At 37.4% G+C, this 27,641-nt stretch overlaps 2 protein-coding genes across 2 annotated transcripts; both read right to left on the bottom strand.

The window, feature by feature from the left end:
• Positions 1-8,812: 8,812 nt before the first annotated feature.
• LOC122728653 (olfactory receptor 6C1-like) lies at positions 8,813-9,763 on the bottom strand. Its single transcript, XM_043967466.1, has one exon. It carries the CDS (start codon positions 9,758-9,760, stop codon positions 8,813-8,815), a length of 948 nt encoding a protein of 315 aa, XP_043823401.1. The 5' UTR covers positions 9,761-9,763.
• Positions 9,764-21,084: 11,321 nt separating this feature from the next.
• LOC122729347 (olfactory receptor 6C1-like) lies at positions 21,085-22,032 on the bottom strand. Its single transcript, XM_043968188.1, has one exon. It carries the CDS (start codon positions 22,027-22,029, stop codon positions 21,085-21,087), a length of 945 nt encoding a protein of 314 aa, XP_043824123.1. The 5' UTR covers positions 22,030-22,032.
• Positions 22,033-27,641: the final 5,609 nt, after the last annotated feature.

The following is a 27,641-nucleotide window of genomic DNA, read 5'->3' as shown; positions in this document are numbered from 1 at the left end:
TGCTTCCTGCTGACTTGCCCTGACCCCCTCAGTGCTGGGCTGCTGCCCTGCACTGTGCCTCCCTTTTGCTGGAGTAGACCGACTTTTCCTGAAGTCTTCTAAATTATCTATGGTTGGAAGACTGTGTCTCTCTGTCTCTTTGCAGGTTCTGTAGTTTCAGAATCTGTCCAGAGGCTTGATTTAATGTTCTTTTTGAGGGAACAGAAGGAAAGTTCATGCAGCTTGCTGATTCCTCTCCTCCATCTTGACTCTGCCTCCAGTTTGATCTTTTAATATCCCTCGTGAAGTCTTTTTCCTGTTTACCTTTTTATGCTTCTCCATGGTCTTGTATTTTAACGTCAAATTTTCTATTCAGTTCAGGTCTTTTTATAGCAAATGCCTAAAAGTCCTCTTTCTCATTGAAATTCCATTTTTGCCTCTGAAAGATTATGCTTAGTTTTGCTGGGTACGTGATTCTTGGCTGTAGTCCCATTTCCTTTGCCCTCTGGAATATCATATTCCATGCCCTCTGGTCCTTTAATGTAGAAGATGCCAGATCTTGCTTTAACCTTATTGGAGCTCCACAGTATTTGAATTCCTTTATTCTAGCTGCTTGCAATATTTTCTCCTTGACCTGGGAGTTCTGGAATTTGGCTATAATATTCCTGGAGGTTTTCCTTTTGGGATCTCTTTCAGGAGGTGATTGGTGGATTCTTTCAATTTCTATTTTAGCTTCTACTTCTAGAATATCAGCACAATTTTCCCTCACAATCTCTTGGAGGATGGTGTCTAAACTCTTGTTTTGGTCATGGTTTTCAGGTAGTCCAATGATTTTCAAATTATCTCTCCTAGATTTATTTTCCAGGTCAGCTGTTTTTCCAAGGAGATATTTCACATTGCCCTCTATTTTTCATTTAATTGGATTTGCTTTACCATGTCTTGATTTCTCATAAGGTCACTAGATTCAATTTGTTCAATCCTAATTCTTAGGCAATTATTTTCATCAAACAGTTTTTTAATCTCCTTTTCATTTGGCTTTTCAAACTGTTGACTTTTTTCTCATAATTCTCTTGCATTGCTCTCATTTCTCTTTCCATTCTTCCCTCTCTCTACATCTGCTTTCTATCTCTCCTACTTTCTCTTCAAAGTCCCTTTTGAGAGCTTCCATGGCCTGAGACCAATTCATATTTTTCTTGGAAGCTTTGGATGTTGGAGCTTTGACCCTCTTATTATCTTCTTCTTCTGAGGTTGTATTGTGCTCTACCTTTCCGCCAAAGAAGTTTTCGATGGTCTTCTGCTTTCTCTGCCCACTCATTCTGGCTTACTATTTCTTGGCTTTTAGCTCCTTCTTAAAATGCAGCACTGCTTCCAGGACACATTGTTCGTGCTACAGCGTGGCCCAGGGTGTGATTTGGCTTCTTCTCAGCCTGCCTGGCCTTTGAGTAATCATGGCCGCTTTCTCTTTGACCCAGAGACAGAAGTCTGATTGAACTCTGATTCTCTATGGTTGGAAGCTTGGCATGCTTTTGCCCCTCCCCCACTAGGTCACCACCACTCAATTCAGCCCACTGGTTCAGACCCAGGGCACTTTGCTCCAGCTCCAGCAGATACTGCCTCTACTTCACCCTGGCCTACCACCGAACCCCCTCACCAGTTCATGATCAGAGCCTCACAAGCTGCTGGTGCTGATGACTCTTACATGTGCTGGAAGCACTGTCCCTAGCTGGGTCCGGACTGCACACTGAGCTGTTCAACCTGATCAGTAGGTGATTGGAATTGCCCTCTTTTGCAGAGAAATTGTCTCACTCTGTTCTTATGTGCAGTAAGCTTTTCTGGGTTTTGTTTTTTTACCACATTATTTAGGCGTGAGTGGACGGGTTTATCTGGAGCTTGTGGGAGTCACAGCCTCTCCTTCACCATTTTGGCTCTGCCCCTCTCAATCTTATTTTTTAAAGGAAATCATCCTGTCATATTCAACTCACACCTGTGTTCTCTGTCCTTATATATATTTTTCTAACTGGTCTAATAATGAGAAATTTATTATGAGTCACAAATATCTTCTCTTGCAGAAATGTCAACAACTTAACTTTATTAAATCCCTTATGATTTCTATTTCTTATTTACCTTTTTGTGCTTCCCTCAAGTTTTCTATATGAAAAACATATTTTCTCTTCAGCTTTGGTCTTTTCATCAAGAATGCCTGAAAGTCCTCTCTTTGTCCATTTTTTCCCTGGAAAGATTATACTCAGTTATGCTTGCTAGGTGATTCTTGGTTATAAACACATCTCCTTTGGGATCCTGAATATCATATTCCAAGGCCATTGATTTTTTAGTGTAGAAGCTGCCAGATCTTGTATTATCCTAACTGTGGCTCTATAATATTTGAATTATTCCTTTCTGGCTGATTACAATATTTACTCCTTGACCTAGCAGCTTGGCTATAATATTCCTGAAAGTTTTCATTTTGAGATCTCTTTCAAGAGATGATGGGTCAATTTTTTCAAGTCTTATTTTACCTTCTCTTTCCAGTATATGAGGGCAATTTTCCTTGATAATTTCATGAAAGATTATATCTAGGCTCTTTTTCTCACCGTGACTTTCAGGTAGTCCAATAATTTTAAAATTATCTTTCCTGGATCTATTTTCTAGGTCTCTTGTTTTCCAATGAGATATTTCATATTTGTTTCTAATTTTTCATTCTTTTGGTTTTGTTTGTTTTTTGATTTCTCAGAAATCCATTAGTTTCCATTTGCTCAATTCTAATTTTTAAGGAATTATTGTCATCAGTGACCTTTTGTACCTCTTTTTCCATTTGGACAATTCTATTTTTTTTTCTTCAGTGAATTTTTGTGCCTCTTTTTACATCCAGCCACTATTGATTTTCTTTTCTTTTCTTTTTTTTTTTTTAGTGAGGCAATTGGGGTTAAGTGACTTGCCCAGGGTCACACAACTAGTAAGTGTTAAGTGTCTGAGGCCGGATTTGAACCCAGGTACTCCTGAATCCAGGGCCGGTGCTCTATCCACTGTGCCACCTAGCTGCCCCCACTATTGATTTTCAATACATTCTTTTCCTCATTGGCTTTTTGTACCTGTTTTACCATTGGCATTATCCATTTTTTAAGATGTTATTTTCTTTGCTATTTTTTAATCTCCTTTGCCAAGCTCTTGAATTGTTTTTATCATTTTCTTGCATCACACTAATTTCTCTTGCCTATTTTTTCTCTGCCTCTCTTACTTGATTTTCAAAATGCTTTTTTGATCCACTTTGATACCTAGCTACATATGGTCTATTTTTCTAAATCTAGCATTGATTATAGTCCATACTTATTTTTTTTTTCGGTGGGGCAATGAGCGTTGAGTGACTTGATGAGGGTCACACAGCTGGTGGGTGTTAAGTGTCTGATGTCAAATTTTGAGTTCACCTCCCCCTGAATCCAGTGCCTGTGTTTTGTCTATTGTACCACCTAGCTGCCCCCTAGTCCATACATTTTTAATAGGATTTAAATAAAGTACTCACAGGCCACTAAACTGTGCATATGTGTGTGTGTGTATATGAATTGCTATTATTATCCACATTTTATGATAGAGGAAAACAGAAGTTAAGCAACTTGCCCAGGGTCAGTTCTTTCTGACTCCAGGAACATCTGTCTATCCAATGTACCACCCAGCTGCCTAGAAGGATAAGACCTTCTTCTTCTGTCCAGAAGAGCAAAGCACCCCTGTTGGAGCCAACAATGTATGCATACCTAAATACATACAAATTATATGTAGAGTGGGTGCAAAGTAGTTTCTGAAAGTAAAGCTCTACCAACTACAAGGATTAAGAAAGACCTCCTACAGAAGGTGAAACTTCACCTGCATCTTGAAGGAAACCTGAGAAACCAAAAGGCAGGAGTGAAGGGGTAGAAGGAACTGAAGGCTAAAGCCAGAACTACCCTGCCTACAGCTGAGTGACCATCATCTTTTGATTTAAATGCAAGATCTATGTTCCAAAGAATTCAAGTGTTTGTTCATCACTAACTCATGCATCTTTAATTTAAAAAATCATTAAAGTACAAAAAAATGGTTTTTTTATGAGCTTGAGGTCTGGGAAAGTGACCTGGATGAAGTTCTATCAAAGAGGAACTGAGAAGGAATGGTCAGATATGTAAGAATTGAACCAAGCAATCTCTTGAAAAGTTAAAGATAAGAGAGTATCAAGGAGAATAGACTGACTGACAGGGTCAGAAGCTGGAGAAAGATCAATAAAAAGAAGATTGAGAAAAGTCAACAAAATTTGACAATTAAAACATCCCTGGTAACTTTAGAGAGAGAAATTCCAGTTATATAGTCAGGTCAAAAGCTATACTATATAGAGTTAAGAATTAGAGGAGAAGAAATGAAAACACCTATTGTAGAGAGCCTTCTTAAGGTATTTAACCATAAAAAGGGGGGATATTGAAGAAATGGAGATGGATGGATCAATAATGGCATTTTTAGAATTTAAGAGAAAGGAACATGTTTTTAGTCATTAGGGATTCAGCCAGTAGATAGGGAGAGACTAAAAATCAAAAAGTAGGAATGATAGAAGATGAAATCTACTAGAAGAGATGGAATAGGATGGCATACTTTGCAAATGTCAGGGTCCCCATCACAGGAACATTCCTCTTTTCAGTCCTCTCTTTTTTTCTTGTAAGTACACACCTTGTTTTAAAGATCCAAGGCTCAGAAAGCAAGTTGTGCCTTGAACTTGGCATTAACAACAATCCATTGCACTGACCCTTTGGATGAACTCTACTACAGCTAAGTCACAAAACTGGCAGTCCATCGACTTTGGCATGTATCATCAGGAACCACTTCCCCATCATGAAACCCTTCCTTCCATGAATTTTTTTGTCCCTAACAACTTTGTTTCATTGTTGCTTTTGAGTCTCACCACTGTTGTTAAACCTCAATGATTGATTCTTTTTTTAGCCATAACTATGTGTATCAAGACTTAGCCTTGAGTCTCCTCAGTATTAGAGGGGACCCTGGCATACATAGCTAATGCCCTGTCTACAATAGATTAAGGAAGGCTTTTTGCCTATAACTTCTGTGAGCTCTTTGTTTTGGTATCATATTTTATCTTATTTTAATTTCAGAGTTGACAGTTGTTATAAAGCTATTTGCTATAACATCTATGGCTGTTTGGTCTTTAATTGTTCAGAGTTAACAGTGGGTGTATAATCTTTGCGGGCTCTTTGGTATTTTCAGGGATAAAACACACATATTGATATTGACCTTGCAAAGGAGAAGGGATACTTCATCATGTGAGACAGGGGTGAAGGTGGAAACAGTGGGAGAAGGCATCTAGGTGATGTAAGATGTGGAGCAGGAAAGAGAGAGTAGTAGAATAATGGTCTCAGTTTGTCAGCATTATAAGAAGGAAGGTTCTCAGCTGAGATGGCAGGTTGAGGGGAAGCTATGAGATGTTTGAGGAGAGATGAAAAGGTTTGGAGAGTGCGTTAGTGAGTTGATAAGGCAAGAACAGAAGGAAGGATTGCCTAACAGCTGAGAGGATCCATTTACACTGTGTAACATGAATCTGTAATGGGCCCAGTAAAAATGGTTGACTTTTTTTCATATTGAATAGCATGTGTGTAGAAGTGAAGACAATGGTTGGTGAGAGTTACCCAAGGCTGAGGCATGACAGGGCACAATTGACAATATGATAAAGGGGTAAGAGACTCAAAAGAGAAGGAAAATATGGAATAGAATCATTCCTCCAAAAAGTGAAAATGTGAATGTAGCAAGGATGGCCTGGGAGAGAACTGAGTGATTGAGGAATTGGATATCAAAGTATGGCAGAAAAACAGGGTTTAGTATTAGAAAGCAGTAAAAGGGGGCAGCTAGGTAACACAGTGGATAATGCACCGGCCCTGGATTCAGGAGTACCTGAGTTCAAATCCGGCCTCAGACACTTACCAGCTGTGTGACCTTGGGCAAGTCACTTAACCCCCACTGCCCCGCAAAAAAAAAAAAAAAAGAAAGAAAAGAAAAAAAAAGAAAAAAAAGCAGTAAGAGAGGTAGAATGTCAATACATTGTGATCATATAAGGGAATTTAAGTTCTTGGGGGAATAGTAAGATCAAGGTTTTGATATTTTTTCATTTTGGTTGAGGAGGAATGGTATATGGAAAATGAGTAAGTTAAGGAGCTGAAAGATTAAAATGTTACAGCAAGTAACAATATGTCTGTTGAAGTTCCCTAGTATTGGTACAGAATTTGCAAAGAAGAAGATTATGAGCCAGGTAGTGAACTCATTGATGAAAGGAAAAGGGGAAAAGATTACCACTGAGTCGTCACATTTTTTTTCAGGAAGAGAAACAAGATCTTCTGAAGAGAGGTTGGGGAGGAAGTGATGTGGGGGATTTGAAGAACAACTGAGAAGTAGAAGGTTTAGAACAACTTCATATGGAGTGAAATAGGGAATCAGTTAGGAAAGAACAAAGGCATTTACTGCCTTGCTGGATTAAGAGCCAAGCTGGAGTCAGATAACATGATTTTGTAATGTGTCCAATTAGTATATTGGTGACATATTCTCCCAACTTCATTCTGCAGCCCATTAGGAGCAGAACAGACTTATTATGAGAGCAATCTTGGGCTCTGGTTTCACAAGAAAAGAGCAAAGGGAGAGAAGATTTCAGAGCAGAAGACAGTGTATAGTTGAAAAGGCTAATGCTTGGGTTAAGGTTGTAGATAGAGTAAAGTGAAATCAGAACAGGGATAAGGGCTTGAGAAATATTGAGTGGTAGCAGGATTAAGGTCATAATGAGGAAGATGGGTATGTTTAGTAGGGATGAAACAGAAGAAGCTTTGGAACAGAAGGTTATGGATAGGAGGTCAGATAAGGATGTCAGGTTTCTAATTAGGGAAATGATATACTAATGGCAAAATCTAGTTTGTGTTCATCCCTATGTGTGTCTAATGGGGATTGAAGGAGATTCCAATAATGGCAATATAGAGAGCTTGAGGGAGAACCTACATGGATATTAAACTTCTCTAGTAAAAGGAGTCAGGTGGGAGAAGAAGATGGCAAGTGAAGTGCTAAACTCCTTCAAAAAGGAGGAAGAATGACCTGTGACTGGCATACTACAGTTACCATAATTTTGATTGGGTGGAAAATTTAACTGAGTAGATGGTAAAGGAAAGGTGAACTGAAGGAAGCAAGTGGAGTGCAAGGAGTTTTCTGCCTCCCCCTCTAGCACCATCATGAACAAATAAGGAGAGTGAAGATCAGCTAGTGCTAGAGAAGATTATCAAAGATTCAGTATAGTCAGAGGGAAGCCTGGTCTACATGAAGACTATTATATGGAAAGTGTTTGAGAAAAAAAGGCAATAAACAAACAGGGGTATCTTCAATATGGAATGGGAATTGCAGAGGATACAGTGGAAGAGGTGGCCAGAATTTGGTTTGGGACATGAATGAGGTCAGATTGAGGGGAATAGGGATGAAAGAATGCAAAGAGGGACTAGAGACAGTTTTTTTCTAAATTGTCCATATGTGCTTTAAATATCCACATGCTATATTTACCAAAGCAAAAGATAATAAAAGTCCTATGGGCTATAATTATTGACAGATGAGGAGAGAAGTTCATAGCCTCCAAGGAGTGTTGCAGAGAGAGCTGGGTAGGGTCTGAGTCTTTCCATCATGTGAGAGACTTGTGCTGGGGAGGTATTGGGTGATGCCTTATTGCTGCATGGAAGTCATCAAAATGAGAAAAATGGTGCATAATAGATGTGAACAAGCTGCAAGATATAATCATCCAGAGACTCTAAAGATATATAATAGTAAAGGATGACTAAGAAATTTTGTGATAGGAAGAGTAGACTAGTTATGTGGCAAAAGCAAATGATAAAGGGTGGATAGTCAGTATTGTTTAACCATACCCTGGTGATATTATGAGAAAGCTAGGAAGAACTTCAGCATGTTGGGTGAACATCTTATAAAATATTTTGGGAGAATATGGACAAGAAACACAGAAGATGTTCAGTCATGGATACATTGCATTCTCTATCACTGGCACAATCTCCCAAACTGAGTAGATTATAAATTTGCTTGAGTATTTGAGTAAGAAAAGCAATCTTCCAATAAGCAACCAACTGGAAAGGCTTATCTACATATGATGGTTACTTTGGCACCTTGAATGCTATGCTAATGTAACAGAAGTTCTGGAAAATCTTATGTTCCATGATTCTAGGTCCTAAGAAGTCAGAAAAACTTTCAGAATGGAGAGATTTATCAAGGAAAGTCAAGTACAAAGTAATTATTCATTTTTGGATAGGGCCACAGTAACAGTAACTCAATGACCATTTCTTTAGACATTGAAGATTAATGGAGTGGATACCACCTTCTTAAAATAAATCAAACAATATGAATTTCTAAACTTTGTGTAAAGTACAATGCTATGTGCTGTGGATATAAAGACAGAAAATTAAGTAGTCTCTATTTGTAAGGAGCTTACATTCTGTTGACACACACACACACACACACATATATACATATACACATCCATATATACATATGGGTATATGGGTGTGTGTGTGTATACACACACATAGATAGATAGATAGATAGATAGATAGATAGATAGATAGATAGATAGATAGATAGATAGATAGACAGATAGACAGATAGACACACACACAAATAAAATACAAGATAATTTGCTAGCTGAATTTGATCTATAAAATAAAATGTTTTTGAAATATTGACATATCAGAAATAAAAAATACAGAGATAAGAAGAAACTGACAAAACATTGTACAGAATGTGAAAACTTTCTACTTTTTATTGTTCCTTTCATTCACTTTAATTAATCCTTTCTTTTGTTTGAGGAAAATACAATCTTGGAAATCATGTCCATGAAAGCCTGTTTCACTTGCTGATTCCTCAGGCTATAAATAAAGGGATTCAACATGGGGGCTACTGATGTATTAAGCACAGCCACCCCTTTGCTCAAAGATACTCTGTCCTTTGCTGAGGGTTTGATGTACATAAAGATGCAGCTGCCATAAGAAATGGAGATGACAATCATATGAGAAGAACAAGTGGAAAAGGCCTTTTTCCTCTGACTGACAGAGGGAAAATGCAGAATTGTCTGGATGATATATACGTAGGAGAGAATTATTAATGCAAGTGTGAACATAAGCGTCACTATAGCCCAAGAAATGCCCATTGTCTCTAAGAATTGTGTATCTGTACAGGATAGCTGCAAGAGGGGAGAATAGTCACAAGTGAAATGGTCAATGATATTATCAGCACAATAGTCAAGCTCTTGCATCAGAATGATTGCTGGGAAGATAATCATGAATGCCATGAACCATGAGCAGAACACAAGCATTGTGCAGACTCTGGGGCTCATGATGGTCATGTAATGCAGGGGTTTGCAGATGGCCACATAGCGGTCATAGGACATGGCTGCTAGAAGGTAAAATTCAGTTACTCCCAAGAGAATGAAGAAAAACAACTGAGCCATACAGCCATTATAGGAAATGGTCTTGTCCTCGGTGATAATGGTGCCCAAGAATCTGGGAACACAGGCAGTTGTGAATGAAATTTCTAAAATGGAGAAATTCCGGAGGAAGAAATACATTGGGGTCTGGAGGTGAGAATCCAGCAGGGTGAGGATAATGATAGTCATATTGCCAGCAATGCTGAGTATGTAGGCCAGTAACAGAAAGAAGAAAAGGACCATTTGAAGCTCTGGATCATCTGACAATCCCAGGAGGATGAACTCTGTCACCTGTGTGTGATTTTTCATGTTTGTTTTCTCTCCTTTCTAGTAGATCTACAATGAAAACAAAAGGAAACAGAACAAAAAGAAAAGAAAAGAAAGTAATAGAAAATTTATGTATAGGCTATACTTGAAATGGAGCAGGAACAAAACATTAGAAATAATCCATTCAATTTCATACATGTATTAAATCCCTTTTATTTTAAGTAATAAGTAAATATGCTTTTGAGGAGTTTAACAAATTTGGGAAGATATGTACCCAATTAAAATACAGGTTAGAATGTGGCTAAGTACCATTTGCTTCCAAATGAAATAAGAACCTCTTTTGTTCCTTAACCTATCATTTAAGGTCATCTGTAATTTTCCACCAATCTACTTTTTGAGGCTCATAATATCATCTTTCATTTGTTACACTCTCTAGCCAACCTAGAGGGGCAGCTAGGTGGCACAGTGGATAGAGCACTGGCCCTGGAGTCAGGAGGACCTGAGTTCAAATCCAGCCTCAGTCACTTGACACTTACTAGCTGTGTGAATGTGGGCAAGTCATTTAACCCCAATTGCCTCACCAAAAAAAAAAAAAAAAGATTTAAGAATACCAAAAGATAAAATCTGGCTAAAAACTAGAAAGCCTAGTAAACTAACCGTGAAGCTAAGTGGAGACTATTTTTAGGAACCTTGGTGGAATGTCCTGAAGCTTGTATTAAAAACAGCCTGTTTGACTTCCAATCACTATTATCACTTTCCCCCATGTTACTTTTCCTATATTGACAAGCACACAAGGTAAGTTCACTATAATCTGAATTTGTGTAAATAATTTATATTTAAAAACCACAACTTCATGTCTATATGAGGGAGGAAAGGTAAAACGGGAAGACTAACTCCTAATAGTTTCCACTGAAATTCTATATTAAAGGAATTATATTTTCATTCCAGGATGTTAGATAATAGAACTTAAAATTGGAAAGGGCCTTTCAGACCATCTAAACCCACTTCTCATTCTACTGATGAGGAAAGAGGGTCAAGAGGTGAAGAGGTTTGCTTAAAGTCAGATTTAGCTTGAAGAAGCAGATCTGGATACAAGCAGCTCTTTTGAATCCTAGTCTAGTGCTGTTTCTACTCTAACACATCGATTCTATTAGCTTGTACTTCTGATGTCACTTTGTTAATCTCTCATCTGTCTCTCTGTCTGTCTACCTCTCCATCAAGTTCTCTGTCTGCCTGCCTGTCTGTATCTATCTACCTATCTTTCTACATGTCTATCAGTCATCTATTTATAAACATTGATTAAGTGCTTATTTTGTGTGAGGCACTGTGATAATTGCAAAAGCTACAAAGAAAGAAAAAAAAAACCCCAGGCTTTGCCCTCAAGTAGCTCACATTTTAATGTGGTTTATAATATGGAAACAACACTAGGACATTTATAACACCCTCCTTCCCTCTGACAATTACTCTCTGGGACATATATCTAAGCATTCCCTTATGCGACACTGTCAACTTCAGGAACTGATGCTTATTCCTTTCCCTAAAGTGCTTCTACTTACAGACACATACCAGATGTGAGATCCTAGACAAGAGACTTCAGTTCAGTTTCCTCAGCTTTAAGATGTTGACAATAATAGTAGATATATTGCAGAGTTGTTGTGCTTCATGCAATGCTTGACACATAGTAAATATAATATCAAAGCTTATTTCTTTCCTTTCTTTATCTTGCATATATCTTTCTTAAATCTACCAGTCCGGTCCTGCAATATCATACATAACCTATTTAAGCAGAAAATTGCTTATGTTTAAGGACTTCAGGTTTTATTAAATAATATTTTCTACTTCATCAGAGATATTAATACTTTAATAACTATAAAGCACTGCATATATATATAAAATATATATACATATATACAGGTATTCCTTAAATACCCTAACTTCTCAGTTCCTCAACCATTTATTTATTTATTCATCCAGGCATTTATTTGTTTATTTGTTTATTAATTTCTTTTTTTTATCTGGCTATCTATCCAACCATCCATCCATCCATCCATCCATCCATCCATCCATCCATCCATCCATCCCTTTATTGCAGGGCAATGAGGGTTAAGTGACTTGGCCAGGGTCACATAGCTATTAAGTGTCAAGTGTCTGAGGCTGGATTTGAACTCAGGTCCTCCTGAATCCAGGACTGGTACCTTATTCACTGTGCCATCTACCTGCCCCATCTCAATCATTTTAGATTCCATAGACTACTCTTCTCCACATTGTTTGCACACAGCAACAGTCATATCCTAATAGCTCAGTTTCAAGACTTTCATTAGCCCTGTTCACCAGCAGGCAGCTAGGAATGTAGGGCAATGGCTCAAAGGATTTGAGAATAAGATAGGATGGAGTTGCATTAGCTATATCTAGGATTGAGATTGTGAAGACAGTCACTTTTCACAGCCTTTTTCTGGATGCTCACCTACCATGAAGAAATCAACTCACTCCCTGTGTTTCTTATACCCTCACTGTTTCCATGTCATTTTTTTCTTTTTCTTTCAGTCATATTTTGGACAATGATTTATGACAATCTCTTATACCTTTTATAATTACTTTGAATGTTAGATCCCCTCTCCTTGTATATCATGGTATAGTCAAGACTCTTTTCTATGATGCTCCTTTCTAAAATATCAGAGAAAAAGAGAGACCAAAGGAATGAGCAAGACTCTGTGGCTACTCCTTCCTGTCATTGCCTTCTGTTTCTTTCATGAAACTCCCATGTTCAATTTAAATTTAATAAAGAATAAATAAGTGCTTATGATCATTGGGGAAGGGATAGAAATATTGGCTTATTTTGTCAATGGTGAGAGCAGTGATATAGTTCTGCTTTTGGACAGTAGCTACTTCATGTTAATGATAGCAATAACTACTTTAAGAATTTTATCCATGATAGGAAAACAAGTTTCCAGCAGATTCTAATGAAATTTTGTAGAATTAGTTTTTACAAGCTGTCATAACATTCTTCATTATTACTTCAGAGAGTTCCTTTTGCTAAGTCCTCTGAGAGATTTTTTTCTCTTTCTTCCTCTGAAGATGAGAAGTGTTAGATTTCAATTTGCCTATGTCTTATTTTAATTCATTCAAGGGATTCTAGAACTTAGAGCTGAAACAGAGCACTGAAGTCATCTTGTCCATTTCCCTCATTTCAAACATTAATAAATAGTTCTAGAGAGGTGAAGTCACTTGTTCTGCATCATATGGCTCCTAAGTGGCAGAGACAGGACTTAAGGCCAGGCCCTCTGATTCTAAATCCCCATGTTTCCCTGTCTAAGGTTGGGAAGGGGGTGCACGCATTATTCTAGTCATGTTTAATAAGCTCTTTCTGAAGGCTTGTGAGGCTTCATATTAGAAACACTGTGTTATAGTGAAAAGAATGCTGTCTTGGGTGTCAAGAGACTTTTATCCACATCTTGCCTTTGTCACTTGCTACCTGTTTGACCTTAGGAAAGACAGTCAAACTCTCTGATTGGGGGAGCTATGTGGTACAGTGGATAGAGCACTGGCACTGACATTGGGAGGACATGAGTTCAAATCTTACCTCAGATAGTTTACTACCTGTGCAACGCTGGGCAAATCACTTAACCCCAATTGCCTTCAAAATCCGGGGCCATCTCCAGTCTTCCTGATGATAGTTCTGGAGGAGAGAGTGAGGCTGGTGCCTTTGCACAGTGCTCCCTCACTTAAATCCAATTCACTGCAAGTTGTGAGATCACCACCTCCAGAATGAAGGACAGAGAACAACAATCTGTCTGGTTCTAAATTTTCTCAATGAAACAATTAACATGATTGATCTTGATGACTTCTTAGGGCTTTCCAGCTCTAAACCTATGATTCTTTAATTAAAGGACAAAGAATGACAATTTCCAACACTATTCCCATAAAGGACAGAATTAATAAATAAGCAGTTGAGAATAAAATGACAAATTGGACATCATAATTGATTTTTATTCTGTGATTTCCATGAATAAAATTGCCTTTTTGCAGATATGTCAATGTGTGTGGTCATGTCTAAGAAGGAACACAAACACACTAACACACTGGGTTTTGGTATAATACCAATGGAAAGAAAGAAAAAAGAGATATTAAAACAAAAATACTTACCTTTTAAAGCAATCCTTGATCACTTACTGCTGAAGATTTAATGAAAATATAAAATATAGTTTGCCTAAAAATTGAGAAGGAATGATTTTATGTTGACTATATAGCCAGCTGTGCCTACTACCTCCAACAAAAGTGTATCCTCCCTCAGACACTTTCTGGGACTCCTGTTTATTGTCAGTCCATAGGGCAAGTCTGGAACCATTTTCTACCTATCCATTCAGGTATGACTTTGTCTTTTTGATTCTGACACTTCCTACTGATTTTGCCTCCCAGAAATATCTCATTGAACTCCATAGAGAATGTAAGATTCTTCAAAATTCTCAGTGCCGATTATAACTTTCTAGAAATGGAGAAGATGACTTATCTACTGTGACTGATGCCTACTCAGGAGGATTAATTCATTTAATAAGGCCAATGTGTCATGGAGAGGCAGGTTCAGAAGGCACTAAGGATTATAAAACCTAATCCATTGTAGCACAATTTGGAAATAGTAGTTTAGGTGACAGTGAGCAAGGTGTCACTTCCCCTCCCAAGAAAAATCCTTGGCAAGCTAAATACCTATAGATAGAGAAGGCAAATAGGCAAGTGGGAATCTGGTTATTTCCAAAACTATCTTTGTGACTAATTTTCTAATCTCTTGGGATACTATCCCTGTTCAGAATTCTCTGGCGCTACTTAACTATCAAGGCAAGTCCTACTGTTGCTTATCACCAGAAATACTGTAAATTCACAAGAATCCCATTTCCCACTTCCCATAATGCTCATTCCCCACAAAAATTGTTCTCTGGTGACAAATACAAAAGACTTTGATTCCAGTTCTTAAAGGATACTTTGTAAATCCTTTGATATAATCTACATGTTTGTTTTTTCCATTTTTTCTCTCCTGGTTTATTTTAGTGAGTACAGTAAAAAATCTCATAGCCATGAGTAGGATATCAAAGTTCAAAATTTATCTTCCTTGCCATCTGGAATTATTCTAGAGGACTGTTTAATTAGAGACAAATAAGACAGAATGGAAGAATCAATATGGTAATAATGATACTAATGTTGTAAGTCCTTCATTTTTTTGAAGAGGACCAAGGACATGACAAGGTGATGGCTTGACTTTTGTGTACATTGGATTTAAGTGAGTGACACAGAGAGTGACAGACAGGTATCACACACACTCTCTTTTCCAGAGTCATCAGTGTCCAGTGGAAAGACAAAAATGAAGGGACTGACAAAACTTGGGATGAAATGGACGACCGTTGCATCTTGCATATCTGACAAAGCTCTAAGTGTTCCACAGCACCAGCTTGAGCCACCTTCATGGCCATTGGTACATGTTATTCTGATCTGACCATTCTGTCAGGTGTAATCTTCACATGCTTTGGGTAGACATCCTCCTAAGCCATAGATGGGTTTGAACCATGTCATCCTAGCTTAACTCATCTGCTGAGATGGCCACAGTGCATGCTACAACTTCTTGAAGCCAGGGTTGAGAATTAGGTGGAGGGGCAGCTGGGTGTTGCAATGGATAGAGCACCTGCCCTGGATTCAGGAGGACCTGAGTTCAAATCTGGCAATCAGACACTTAACACTTACTAGATGTGTGACCCTGGGCAAGTCACTTAACCCCAATTGCCCCACAAAAGAGGGAGAGAGAAAGAGAGAGAGAGAGAGAGAGAGAGAGAGAGAGAGAGAGAGAGAGAGAGAGAGAATTAGGGGAAGGTGGACACCAAAGATGGATGAGCAGCTCTGAAAAGAGCTTGGCTAGGCCTCACACCACAAGTAGTAGTCCTCCTTGAATGCCCCTAAACCACATGAAAGCAATAATAGGAAAAGCATGGAGTAATGGAGAGAGGGATTAGACTGGAGTTGGGAATGTGTGGATTCAAAGACACTCTCTGCCCTAAATTAGTGGTGTTCCTGGTCTGACTCAGAACCCCATCTCTGTACCTCAGGCAACTCCTAAGGACTCAATTACAAAGTCAAAAATGGGTCATAATCTTTATTCCTAGAGGGAGTTTACATTTTTAAGGATTATTCATGTTCACATAAAGATCACGAGATATTGCATTTGCATTAAATTCTAACTTTTCACACCCTCATTCTCCTCCATGGGGTTTCCTGAAACAACTCTTTTATGATTCTCTTTCTACCTATTGCATTAATCTTATTGACCTCCTTTGTAAGTAATGCTATGAATCACCATCCAAGTGCTGTGCTCTTTGTATTGGTGTTTTCCAAGCCTCCATCCTGGCTCTATTTTTGTCTTTTTCTTTTTAATTTATTATTATTATCATTATCATTATCATTATTATCATTATCATCATCATCATCATCATCATCATCATCATCATCATCATCATCATCATCATCATCATTATTATTATTATTATTATTATTATTATTATTATTATTATTTGCAGGGCAATGAGGGTTAAGTGACTTGCCCAGGGTCACACAGCTAGTGTTAAGTGTTTGAGGCCAGATTTGAGTTCAGGTCTTCCTGAATCCAAGGCCAATGCTTTATCTACTGTGCCACCTCACTGCACACCCCACCCCCCAATTTTTTTTTAATGACAAGGTTAACAAACACCAAATAAAGTAAATATATATTTGCCCAGGCCAAGGACAATTTCACAAAAAATAAACTGCAAAAATTTATTATATGAAACATGTTTTTATTCTTAAGCATCCTTTTGATCTATGTTTCTTTTTTACTTTTTATCTATTTTCTTCTGAAAATTTTTTAAAAAAGAGTCAATGATTCCATGTGCTTTCTGTTCTTTTTTGGAAACTTGATGATAGATATTACTCAACAACTTTTCAAGTAACATTCAAGTACCTGTCTCCTTTGATTGGTAGAGCATTAAACTCCTTTTAAACCTTTCCTTTATAGTGTGCTCACAACCTTTCAGGTTACTCTATTTTCCATCACTAGACATGTCTTGCTTTCATTCCATGGAACATCATTCATACCCATGTTCCCCGCCACCCCAGATATTTCCTTGTGATTGATACCCTCAGTATTCAGCTTCTTTGTATGTTGTCTTTTTCCATCAATTGTAAGATTCTTCAGAATATGTACTTTCTCTTTTCCTTATATGCATCCTTAAGAGTTATCAGGGTCTCCAGCACAAACTAGGTACTTAATAAATGTTTATTGAATTGAATTGAATTGATAGTCTCCTCTCCACCCTTGTCAGATAGAAAAAGAAAAAAAATAGAAAAGCAAAACACATTTGCAAAGAAATAGGGGTGATCAAGAAAAATAAATTTCACCATTGGACATGCCTGAAAATGTATTTTTCATTATTCCCCTTGAGTTTCACTGGTCTTCTGGAATCAAAATAGTTGATTGCACTGAACATCCCTCTAGTCCTCATCTCTCTCCTTACTTTTAGTCTTATTCAAGACCAATGGTACACTGGATCTTTTAAAATGGAGTGGATCTGCTTTTTGCTGTATCTTCCTCTTGCATTCCAGGTGGCATTAGAGAACTTTGGAATTTCCTATAAACAAAACAGTAAAAGTCTTTACACTTCTTTAGGGTTGACAGCCTGGCACTGAATGCATTGTTCCAGAGCAGAGGGGTCCCTCCTGGAGAGTGAGAGGTTGCTGTGTGCCAGGGCCCATGGGCCTAGTGGCAGTTACAACTAACAGGCAATTCATTGTTTTGCACTATGTGCTTTATATAGCAAAACTGTTGAGATGTTTCTGTATTTCCCCAACAAAAAAATTTCTGATTCATAAATCATACCCATCTCAGTAAAAATGGACTAGTCCTTTTTGAGAACCTACATTAACTAGTACATGAATTAGTCATGGAAAAGTAAAATAACCTAATTTATTGATATATAATAAGTATATAATCTATAATTTATACTTAAAATCTAGATATATAATTAGATGTTTATAATCTATGTACTTTTTGTGAAGCACTATACAATGTGTTGGGGTACATAAAGACAGAAAATTGGGGAGACAATTCGACTTCCAGTGCAGAGGCAAGATGGCACTGAACTCTCAAACTCATGACACAATCATTCCAAAAAACATCCAAATAATGCCATAGGACAATGCCTGGAGCAGGAACAGCCTAGAGAAGAATGTGCTGAAATCATCTAACCAAGAACAGCATGGAAGGTCAGAAGGAGGGAACTGCTGTGCTGATACAGGAGTGCAGCCCAACCCCACAGTCACCCTAACACAGACCCAGTCCCAGAAAGGCCTCACCAGGGAAGGAGACCCCAAGAGCCTCTGAATCAGCTAAAGCACCAGTGTCATCAGGATAACGGTGAGAGGGCTGAGCCCTTGGCAAGGGGGAGACTTACAGGGGTCTATGCTGGTGCTGAGGCTGAACTTGGGTTTTTCACTCCTGCTGAGAACCAGGAGGTAGACTTAAGCAGCAGTGGCCCAGGTTGGGAAGGTGCACAGGCTCATCAGAGCTGACAACCACAACACACAAAGCTGGTTGATTAGCAAATTGGTCTGGGGTCATCTATGGACCAGGGAACAGGCCAAGCAAGTGAAGAGCATGATCCTGCTTAAATCATACCACCTGGGAATTCTGAAGCTTGGGATACTGCAGCCTGGAAACAGTGCCCCAATTTAAGGAGCTAAAAGTCAAGTAAAAGAAAAGCAAGATGAGCAGACAGAGAAAGGTGAGAACCATAGAAAGTTTCTTCAGTGACAAGGAAGGTCGAGGAGTACCCTCAGAGGAAGATGTCAATGTCACGGCCCCTATATCTAAAGCTTCCAAGAAAAATACGAATTGGTCTCAAGCCATAGAAGTGCTCAAAAAGGACTTTGAAGATAAAGTTAGAGAGGTAGAGGAAAAAATGGAAAGAGAAATGAAGGTGTTGCAGGAAAGATATGAGAAAAAAGTCAACAGCTTGAAAAGCCAATTGGAAAAGCTCTCTGGTGAAAATAATTGCCTAAGAATTAGGATTGAACAAATGGAAGCCAGTGACTTTATGAGAATCCAAGACACAATAAAGCAAATCCAAATGAACAACAATAACAAAAAAAAATAGAGGGCAATATGAAATATCTTCTGGGAAAATCTGCTGACCTGGAAAATAGGTCCAGGAGAGATAATTTGAAAATTATTGGTCTACCTGAAAACCATGATCAAGGAAAGACCTGAGACATCATCTTCCAAGATATTCTCAGGGAAAATTGCCCTGAAATTCTAGAAGAAGAAGCTAAAATAGAAATTGAAAGAATCCACCAATCACCTCCAGAAAGGAATCCCAAAAGGAAAACTCCTAGGAATATTATAGCCAAATTCCAGAGCTTTCAGTTTGAGGAGAAAATATGGCAAGCTGCCAAAAAGAAAGAATTCAAGTACTGTGTAGCCCCAGTCAGGATAGCACAAGATCTAGCAGCTTCTTAATTAAAGGACCAGAGGGCAAAGGAATTGGTATTACAACCAAGAATCACCTACCCAGCAAAACTCAGCATAATCTTTCAGAGGAAAAAATGGAACTTTAATGAAAAAGAAGACTTTCAGTTTTTTGTGATGAAAAGACCTGAAGTGAATGGCAAATTTGACTTTCAAATACAAGACTCTAGAGAACCATAAAAAACTGGAGTTGGAGGATATACCTGGGGTCATGCAGTGGGTGACTGTCTTGAGTCTGAGGCCACGTTTGGGCTGGGATCCTCCTGGTTCCAGGGTGGATGCTTTGTCCCCTGTCATCTAACTGCCCTATGATGACATCTTTAGGATGAAATTGAGGGGTGAGGGGAATACACTGGGGGCGGGGGAAGGGCAGAGTTGAAATCCTACATGAAAGAAACAGGAAAAGGCTTATGGAGTGGGGGAAGAGATAGGAGAGGAGCAGGGCAGTAAATGAATTTTGCACTCATCAGAAAAGGCTCTAAGACCTTAAACTCATCAGAGTTGGCTCAAGGAGGGACTATCACACACACCCAACTGTGTGGAGTAATCTATTTAATCTGTGCAATAACTAACCTAACACTCATCAGAATTGGTTCAAAGACTTTAATCTCATTAGAATTGGCTCAAGGAGGGAATAAGTACACACTCAATTGGGTGGAGTAATCTCTATAACCCTGCAGGAAAATAGGAGGGAAAGGGGATAAAGAGAGAGGGGCAAAAGAAGGAAGGGCAGAGTGGGGGAGGGGACAGACAGAAGCAAATCCTTTTTCAAGAGGGTTAGGATGAAAGAAGATGGATAATAGAAAAAATATCATGGGGAAGGGAATAGGATGGAAGGGAAACAGTTAACAATAGTAAGCATGAAAAAGAGAAAAGGGGGGAAATTGTACAAAAAATCTTTATAGCAACTCTTTGTGGTGGCTAAGAATTGGGAATCAAGGGAATGTGTATCAATTGAGGAGTGATGGAAGAATCTGTGCTATAAGATTATAGTGGAATGGTCTTGTGCTATAGGAAATGACAAATAGGATGATCCCAGAAGAACCTGGAAAGACACATGAACTAATGTATAGTGAAGTGAGCAGAGCTGGGAGAACATTGTGTATAGTGACAGCAGTATTCTTCAATGAGAATTAGTGAATGACTTAACTCCTCTCAGCAATGCAATGATCCAAGACAATTCCAAGGGACTAATGAGGAAGCATACTATCCACCCCCATAGAAAGAACTGATAAAAAAAGAACACTTGTGGATTGTACATATATAACCTGGTTGCTGTGTTGTGGAGGGGGGAGGAAAGGGAGGGAGGGAGAAAAATTTAGAACTCTAAATCTTATGAAAATGAATGTTGAAAACTACCCTTACATGTAACTGGAAAAAATAAAATAAATGTTGCTAAAAAAAAAAAATAAATAAATAAAAGGTAAGTGTAGGGGAGCAACCACACTAATAAAATCCTAAATAAACAAATAAACAAACAACCAAAAAAATAGACAGAAAATTTAGTAATCCCTCTTCTCAAAGAGCATATATTATGTTGAGAGAGAACATGTATATGCACACATATACACACAAAAATATACAATACATATATATATACACAAATACATGTGTGTATAAATATGTACACACATATGTACACATGAATTTTTGTATACACATGTATACAAATTAAGTACAAGGTAATTAGGTGGTTAGATTTGATTTATAAAGTGAAAAGTCTTTTGAAATATTGCACATAAGAAATAAAAATTATGGAGATATGAGGGAGCTCGCATGAACAGAGTGTCAAAAAATTTCTATTTTATATTGCACCTTTCTTTCAGTTCAATTAATTCTTTCTTTTGTTTAAAGAAAATACAATCTTGCAGATCATGTCCATGAAAGCCTGTTTCACTTGCTGATTCCTTAGGCTGTAAATGAAGGGATTCAACATGGGGGCTACTGATGTATTAAGCACAGCTACTCCCTTGCTCAAAGATGCTCTCTCCTTTGCTGAAGGTTTGATGTACATGAAGATGCAGCTGCCATAAGAAATGGAGATGACAATCATATGAGAAGAACAAGTGGAAAAGGCCTTTTTTCTCTGACTGACAGAGGGAAAACGCAGAATTGTCTGGATGATGTAAATGTAGGAGTGAATTATTAATGTCAGTGTTAACATAAGAATTATTATAGCCCAAGAAATTCCCATTGTTTCTAAGAATTGTGTATCTGTACAAGAAAGCTGTAGGAGGGGAGAATAGTCACAGATGAAATGGTCGATTACATCAGCACAGTAGTCAAGCTCTTGCATCAGAATGATTGCTGGGAAGATAATCATGAATGCCATGAACCATGAGCAGAACACAAGCATTGTGCAGACTCTGGGGCTCATGATGGTCATGTAATGCAGGGGTTTGCAGATGGCCACATAGCGGTCATAGGACATGGCTGCTAGAAGGTAAAATTCAGTTGCTCCAAAGAGAATGATAAAAAACAACTGAACCATACAGCCATTATAGGAAATGGTCTTGTCCTCGGTGATAATGGTGCCCAAGAATTTGGGAACACTGGCAGTTGTGAATGAAATTTCTAAGATTGAGAAATTTCGGAGGAAGAAATACATTGGGGTCTGGAGGTGAGAATCCAGCAGGGTGAGGATAATGATAGTCACATTGCCAGCAATGCTGAGTATGTAGGCCAGTAACAGAAAGAAGAAAATGACCATTTGAAGCTCTGGATCATCTGACAATCCCAGGAGGATGAACTCTGTCACCTGTGTGTGATTTTTCATGTTTGTTTTCTCTCCTTTCTAGTAGATCTACAATGAAAACAAAAGGAAACAGAACAAAAAGAAAAGAAAAGAAAGTAATAGAAAATTTATGTATAGGCTATACTTGAAATGGAGCAGGAACAAAACATTAGAAATAATCCATTCAATTTCATACATGTATTAAATCCCTTTTATTTTAAGTAATAAGTAAATATGCTTTTAAGGAGTTTAACAAATTTGGGAAGATACGTACCCAAATAAAATACAGGTTAGAATGTGGCTAAGTACCATTTGCTTCCAAATGAAATAAGAACCTCTTTTGTTCCTTAACCTATCATTTAAGGTCATCTGTAATTTTCCACCAATCTACTTTTTGAGGCTCATAATATCATCTTTTATTTGTTACACTCTCTAGCCAACCTAGAGTACCTTACCATATGCTTCAGTATATGTTTCAAATTTTGCACTTTGTTCACATTCCTCCTTTTTTACATCTGACATATCTTATTCTCCCTTCCCTAATACATTCCAAGCTATTTCAAAGTGTCCAATTCATATCTGCTTCAGTTTCCCTATCTACAAAATGGGAATAATTACACTATTCTAGTTAGTAATAAATTTCTCTACCTATAACCTAAGAGCATTTTGTGTATCTTTGATGCTTATATCACGTATCATTGAATTTTACACTTGCACATGTAGCATACAACTCTATAAGACTGTAGCCATGAAGTTAAGCACATGCTTTTTTGTCATTTACACTTTTTTTTTTTTGGGTGAGGCATTTGTGGTTAAGTGACTTGCTCAGGGTCACACAGCTAGTAATTGTTAAGTGTCTGAGGCCGGATTTGAACTCAGGTACTCCTGAATCCAGGGGTGGTGCTCTATCCACTGCACCACCTTGCTGCCCCTTCATTTACACTCTTAATCTCTTGTTATTATAATCTATCCTATATTTCTACGAATGGTGTAAAAAAAGAGAGTTTAGAAAACCAAAAGAAAAAAATCTGGCTTAACTCTTGGAAGCCTAGTAAAGATATGTATAAAGCAAAGTTGAGACTATTTATTAGAACCTTGGTAGAATGTCCTGAAGCTTATATTGGGAACATATTTCTTGACTTACAGTAATTTTTATCACTTTCCCCTATGTCACTTACTTCTTTTAATGCAAAACAATTTGAGCATAGGAACCTTTTGCTAAAACAACAAGCACACCAGCTAAGTTTACTATAATCTGAATTTCTGTAAAGAGTTTATTTTTCCAACAATTTATAATGAAAAAAAATCACAATTTCATTTCTTTGTGAGGGAGGGGAGGAAAGAAGGAAAGACAAACTCTTAATAGTTTCCATTAGAATTCTATATAAAGGGTTTTAAAATATTAGCTAGTGTAGAGTATTAGGCAATTAAGCTTAAAATTGGAATGGACATTATAGAGCATCTGATGTTACTCTTCATTTTACAAATGAGAAAACTAAGCAGAGAAGTGAAGAGATCTGCCAAAACTCAAAATGATAATAAGGAGCAGAACTAGATGAAAACAGCTCTTTTGAAGCCAAATCCAAGGATTTTTCTACTATAATGCATGTCTTTTGTATAGATTGGCCAACAATAGGTCTGAACCCAGGCTTCATTGGCCATTTTTTGGCTTCTAAATGGATCAGAGTGAGTATAAATAGCAATTGTTTCCATTTTGTTTAGAAACCTTGAAGGTCTTCCTTCCTTCCTTCCTTCCTTCCTTCCTTCCTTCCTTCCTTCCTTCCTTCCTTCCTTCCTTCCTTCCTTCCTTCCTTCCTTCCTTCCTTCCTTCCTTCCTTCCTTCCTTCTTTGCTGGTACTGTATACAATATTCTCTTGGTTCTGTTAATTTCACTCTTCATTATTTCTTGCAAGTCTTTCCATGTTTTTCTAAGGTCATTGAGCTCATCATCTCTTATAGCATAGCAGTACTCCATCACAATAATATACTATAACTTGTTCAGCCATGCCTCAATTGGTGGTGTTATGCAAAATTTAATAATCTAGATACAAACAAGATGGTTGATGAGTATTTCAACCACCTGGAGTTGATGGAGCTGCCTTATTATCCAAAATAATTTTATTAAACCTTTGATTAATGAGAACAATTGTCCTACAACTGAACTCAAAATTGAATGCAGATAGCTAGCAGATAAACCCTATTTATTGACTTATTTCCCCAGGATAATAATTATATTTTGTGGCTCTCCAACTACCCTTGTAAAAACACCTAAGCAACCTTGTCCTTGACAAAACCCTTTTTGAATCATATAATCTTACCATAGTATTTGCTTTACTTTGAACTATCAAATTTATTGGTATTTACTACATTCTTGTTATAATTGAATTATCAAACTGATTTGCATTACATACATTCTTGTTATAGTTATCTGCTTTTAAGTTGGTTTGTATCATGCTAATGAAACTGATAACACCCTCTAAGCAGTGAACAAAGAAAGTTTATATACCTCCACAAAAAAAGGAGTCTTTGAACTATTTCTTTCCAGAGTCCCCACATGTTGTTTGCTTGTTTTTGAGACAAATAAATCAGTGTTTAGTTACTTACTTCATTTTTTTGTAGGAGACCAAGTATGAAAACTAATTTTGCCAATGGGCATCTCTGCCATTTCCAGTTCTTTGCCAACACAAAGAGCTGCTATAACCATTTTAGAACATATAGATGTTGTTGTTTTTTTCTTCTTTCATTTTTCTCTAATCATCTTTGGAAATAGACCTAGTTGTGATATTGCTGGATCAAAAGACATAGGAAGTTTAATTACTCATTGGGCATAACTTCATATTGTTCTACAAAATTCCACCAATTACGGTGTCCCAATTTTCTAGATCACTTCCAACCATGTCACTTTTCCCTTCAATCATTTTAGCCAATCAGGTAGGTGTAAAATGATATCTGAATGTTGTTTTCATCTCCATTTCTCTAATTTATACCATTTTTTCATATTACTAAAAATTATTTTGACTTCTTTATTAAAAATTGCTTGTTCATATCTTTTGACATTCTATTGATTAGAAAATGACTCATATTCTTATATATTTGACAAAGTTCTTTATATATTTTAGATATAAGACCTTTGATGTATTATATATAAAAATTTCCCCAAAATTTTCTGTTTTCCTTCTGACCTTGACTACATTTATTTAATTTATACAAATTTAATTTAATTTAATTATCCATTTCATGCCTAACTTTGCTCTCTATCTCTCATTCATTCATAAATTCAACTATCCATATGTCTGATCAATAATATACTCTATGTTCTTCTAATGTTTTGGTAATAACTCTCTTTACATCTAGGTCATGCATTCATTTTAATCTTATTTTGGTAAATGTTGTAAGATGTTGGTCTATGCCCAGTTTCTGCCATACTGCTTTCCAGTTTTCCCAATAATATTTTACCAAATAACTCTTTACTTATCTTAAGTCTTTATACTTGCCAAATACGAGGTTATTATATTTATTTATTGTATAAATTTTGTCTATTCTGTTGCATTTATCTACCTATTCCATTTCTTTCATTGATTATCTATCTGTCCATTTATCTATCTCTCCATCTGTCTGTCTGTCTGTCTCTCCTTATCTATCTACTTAACTATCATTTTTCAGTAAGTATTTATTAAGTATTTCCTCTGTTCTAGGCACTGTGATATGTGCTAAGGACACAAAGAAAGTAAAAAACAAAAGAAAAACAAAACCCCTCAGATCTTGTCTTCAAGAAGCTCACATTCTGGGGCAGCTAGGTGGTGTAGTGGATAGAGCAGCGGCCCTGGAGTCAGGAGTACCTGAGTTCAAATCTGGCCTCAGACACTTAACACTTACTAGCTGTGTGACCCTGGGCAAGTCACTTAACCCCAATTGCCTCACCAAAAAAAAAAAAAGAAGAAGAAGAAGCTCACATTCTAATGAGGATGATAACATGGAGGCAACACTGAAACATTTCTAATACCCTCCTTCCCTCTGCCAATTAGTCTCTGGGACATACACCTAAGCATTCCTTTACTCCACACTTTTAATTTCAGGAACTGATGGCTATACCTTTCCCTAGAGTAGGTCACTCTACTTTCTTTCTTGTCACTCTCTAAGTAGCAGTTGGTGGAGCAGTAGATAGAGCAATGGGTCAGGGATCAGTAAAACCTTCATTCAAATCCTACCTTTGACATTTACTATCTGTGTAATCCTAGGAAAGACACTTAATCTCAGTGTCCTCAGCTGTAAAATGGTGACAATAATAATATTTCCCTTGCAGGGTTGTTGTGAGTCTCAAAAGAGAAAATACTGCTAACAAGTGCTCAACACGGTGCCTAATATGTAGAAAATATTATATCAAAGCTTATTCTTTTCCTTTCTTTGTTTTGCGTGTATCTTTATTGAGGCTACTGGACCTGGCCTACAACATCATACAAACTCTATTTCAGCTTGGAAATCTTTTATGTTTAAGGACTTCAAGTTATATTAAATAATATTTTCTACTTTGTCACAGATAGTAGTACTTTGGTAATTATAAAGCACCAGATACATATATAAAGGTATTCCTCAAATGTCCTAACTAAATCATCTTAAATCCCATGGCCTACTCTTCTCTTTCATCTTGGTTGTACATGGCCCAGTTTTTAACACTTTTACTACCCCTGTTGAGGAGCAGGCAATTAGGAATGTAGGGCAAAGGCTCAAGGGATTTGAGAGTAAAGACAGAATGGAGTTGAATTAGTTATTTATAGGATTAAGATTGTAAAGAGAAGAAAATTAAGTTAGAGCAGAAACAAAGGTGTAAGAAAGTGTTGAGGGGTGGAGTATTGACAGCCACAGCCTTGGTGATGAGTTTTCTTTCTCCAACCCTCCAAAACTCCCAGAGAAAGAGTCTGAAGGAACATACACTCTCTGGAAGCCCATTTCTATGATAAAAAAATACTAGTATTTCTCCATCTGATCAGAACTTCCCTTTTTCTAACTGAGGACTTGAAATGGTGCAATGAGTAGAACTCTGGACCTAGAGTCCAATATTGTCTCAGAGACTTCCTAGCTCTGTGACCATGGTCAACATACTTACTTAATCACTGGACATGTCTGTCTCAGAATCCCCATCTATAAAATAGGAATAATAGGGGCAGCTAGATGGCGCAGTGGATAGAGCACTGGCCTTGGAGTCAGGAGTACCTGAGTTCAAATCCAGTCTCAGACACTTAACACTTACTAGCTGTGTGACCCTGGGCAAGTCACTTAACCCCAATTGCCTCACTAAAAAAAAAAACAACAAAAAAAAAACAACAAAAAAATAGGAATAATAAAAGCACCTGGCTCCCAGAATTGTGAAGAACATGAGTAAATACTCTCCAAAAAATAAAACTATATATAAATCCTTGTTGTTATTATTATTTCCATTTCAGTATATGCCTTATTCCTCCAAAACCTCTTATTTCTCATCATGATTCCAATCTTTCCACCCGTCAGCACTTTCTTAAGCCATTACCTATGAATTAAATTCATTTTCTCCTCTTTACAACCTAGATCCTAGAGTTAACTAATTCAACTCCATCCTGTCTTTTCCTCTCATGTCACTTGGGTCTTTGCCCTACATTTCTACTTGCCTATTGATGAAC

The sequence above is a fragment of the Dromiciops gliroides genome, chromosome 5, assembly GCF_019393635.1.
Source record: "Dromiciops gliroides isolate mDroGli1 chromosome 5, mDroGli1.pri, whole genome shotgun sequence".
In the NCBI taxonomy this organism is placed as follows: Eukaryota; Metazoa; Chordata; class Mammalia; order Microbiotheria; family Microbiotheriidae; genus Dromiciops; species Dromiciops gliroides.
Note: the sequence above shows the minus strand (reverse complement) of the source record. Positions and strands in the feature narration are given on the sequence as shown.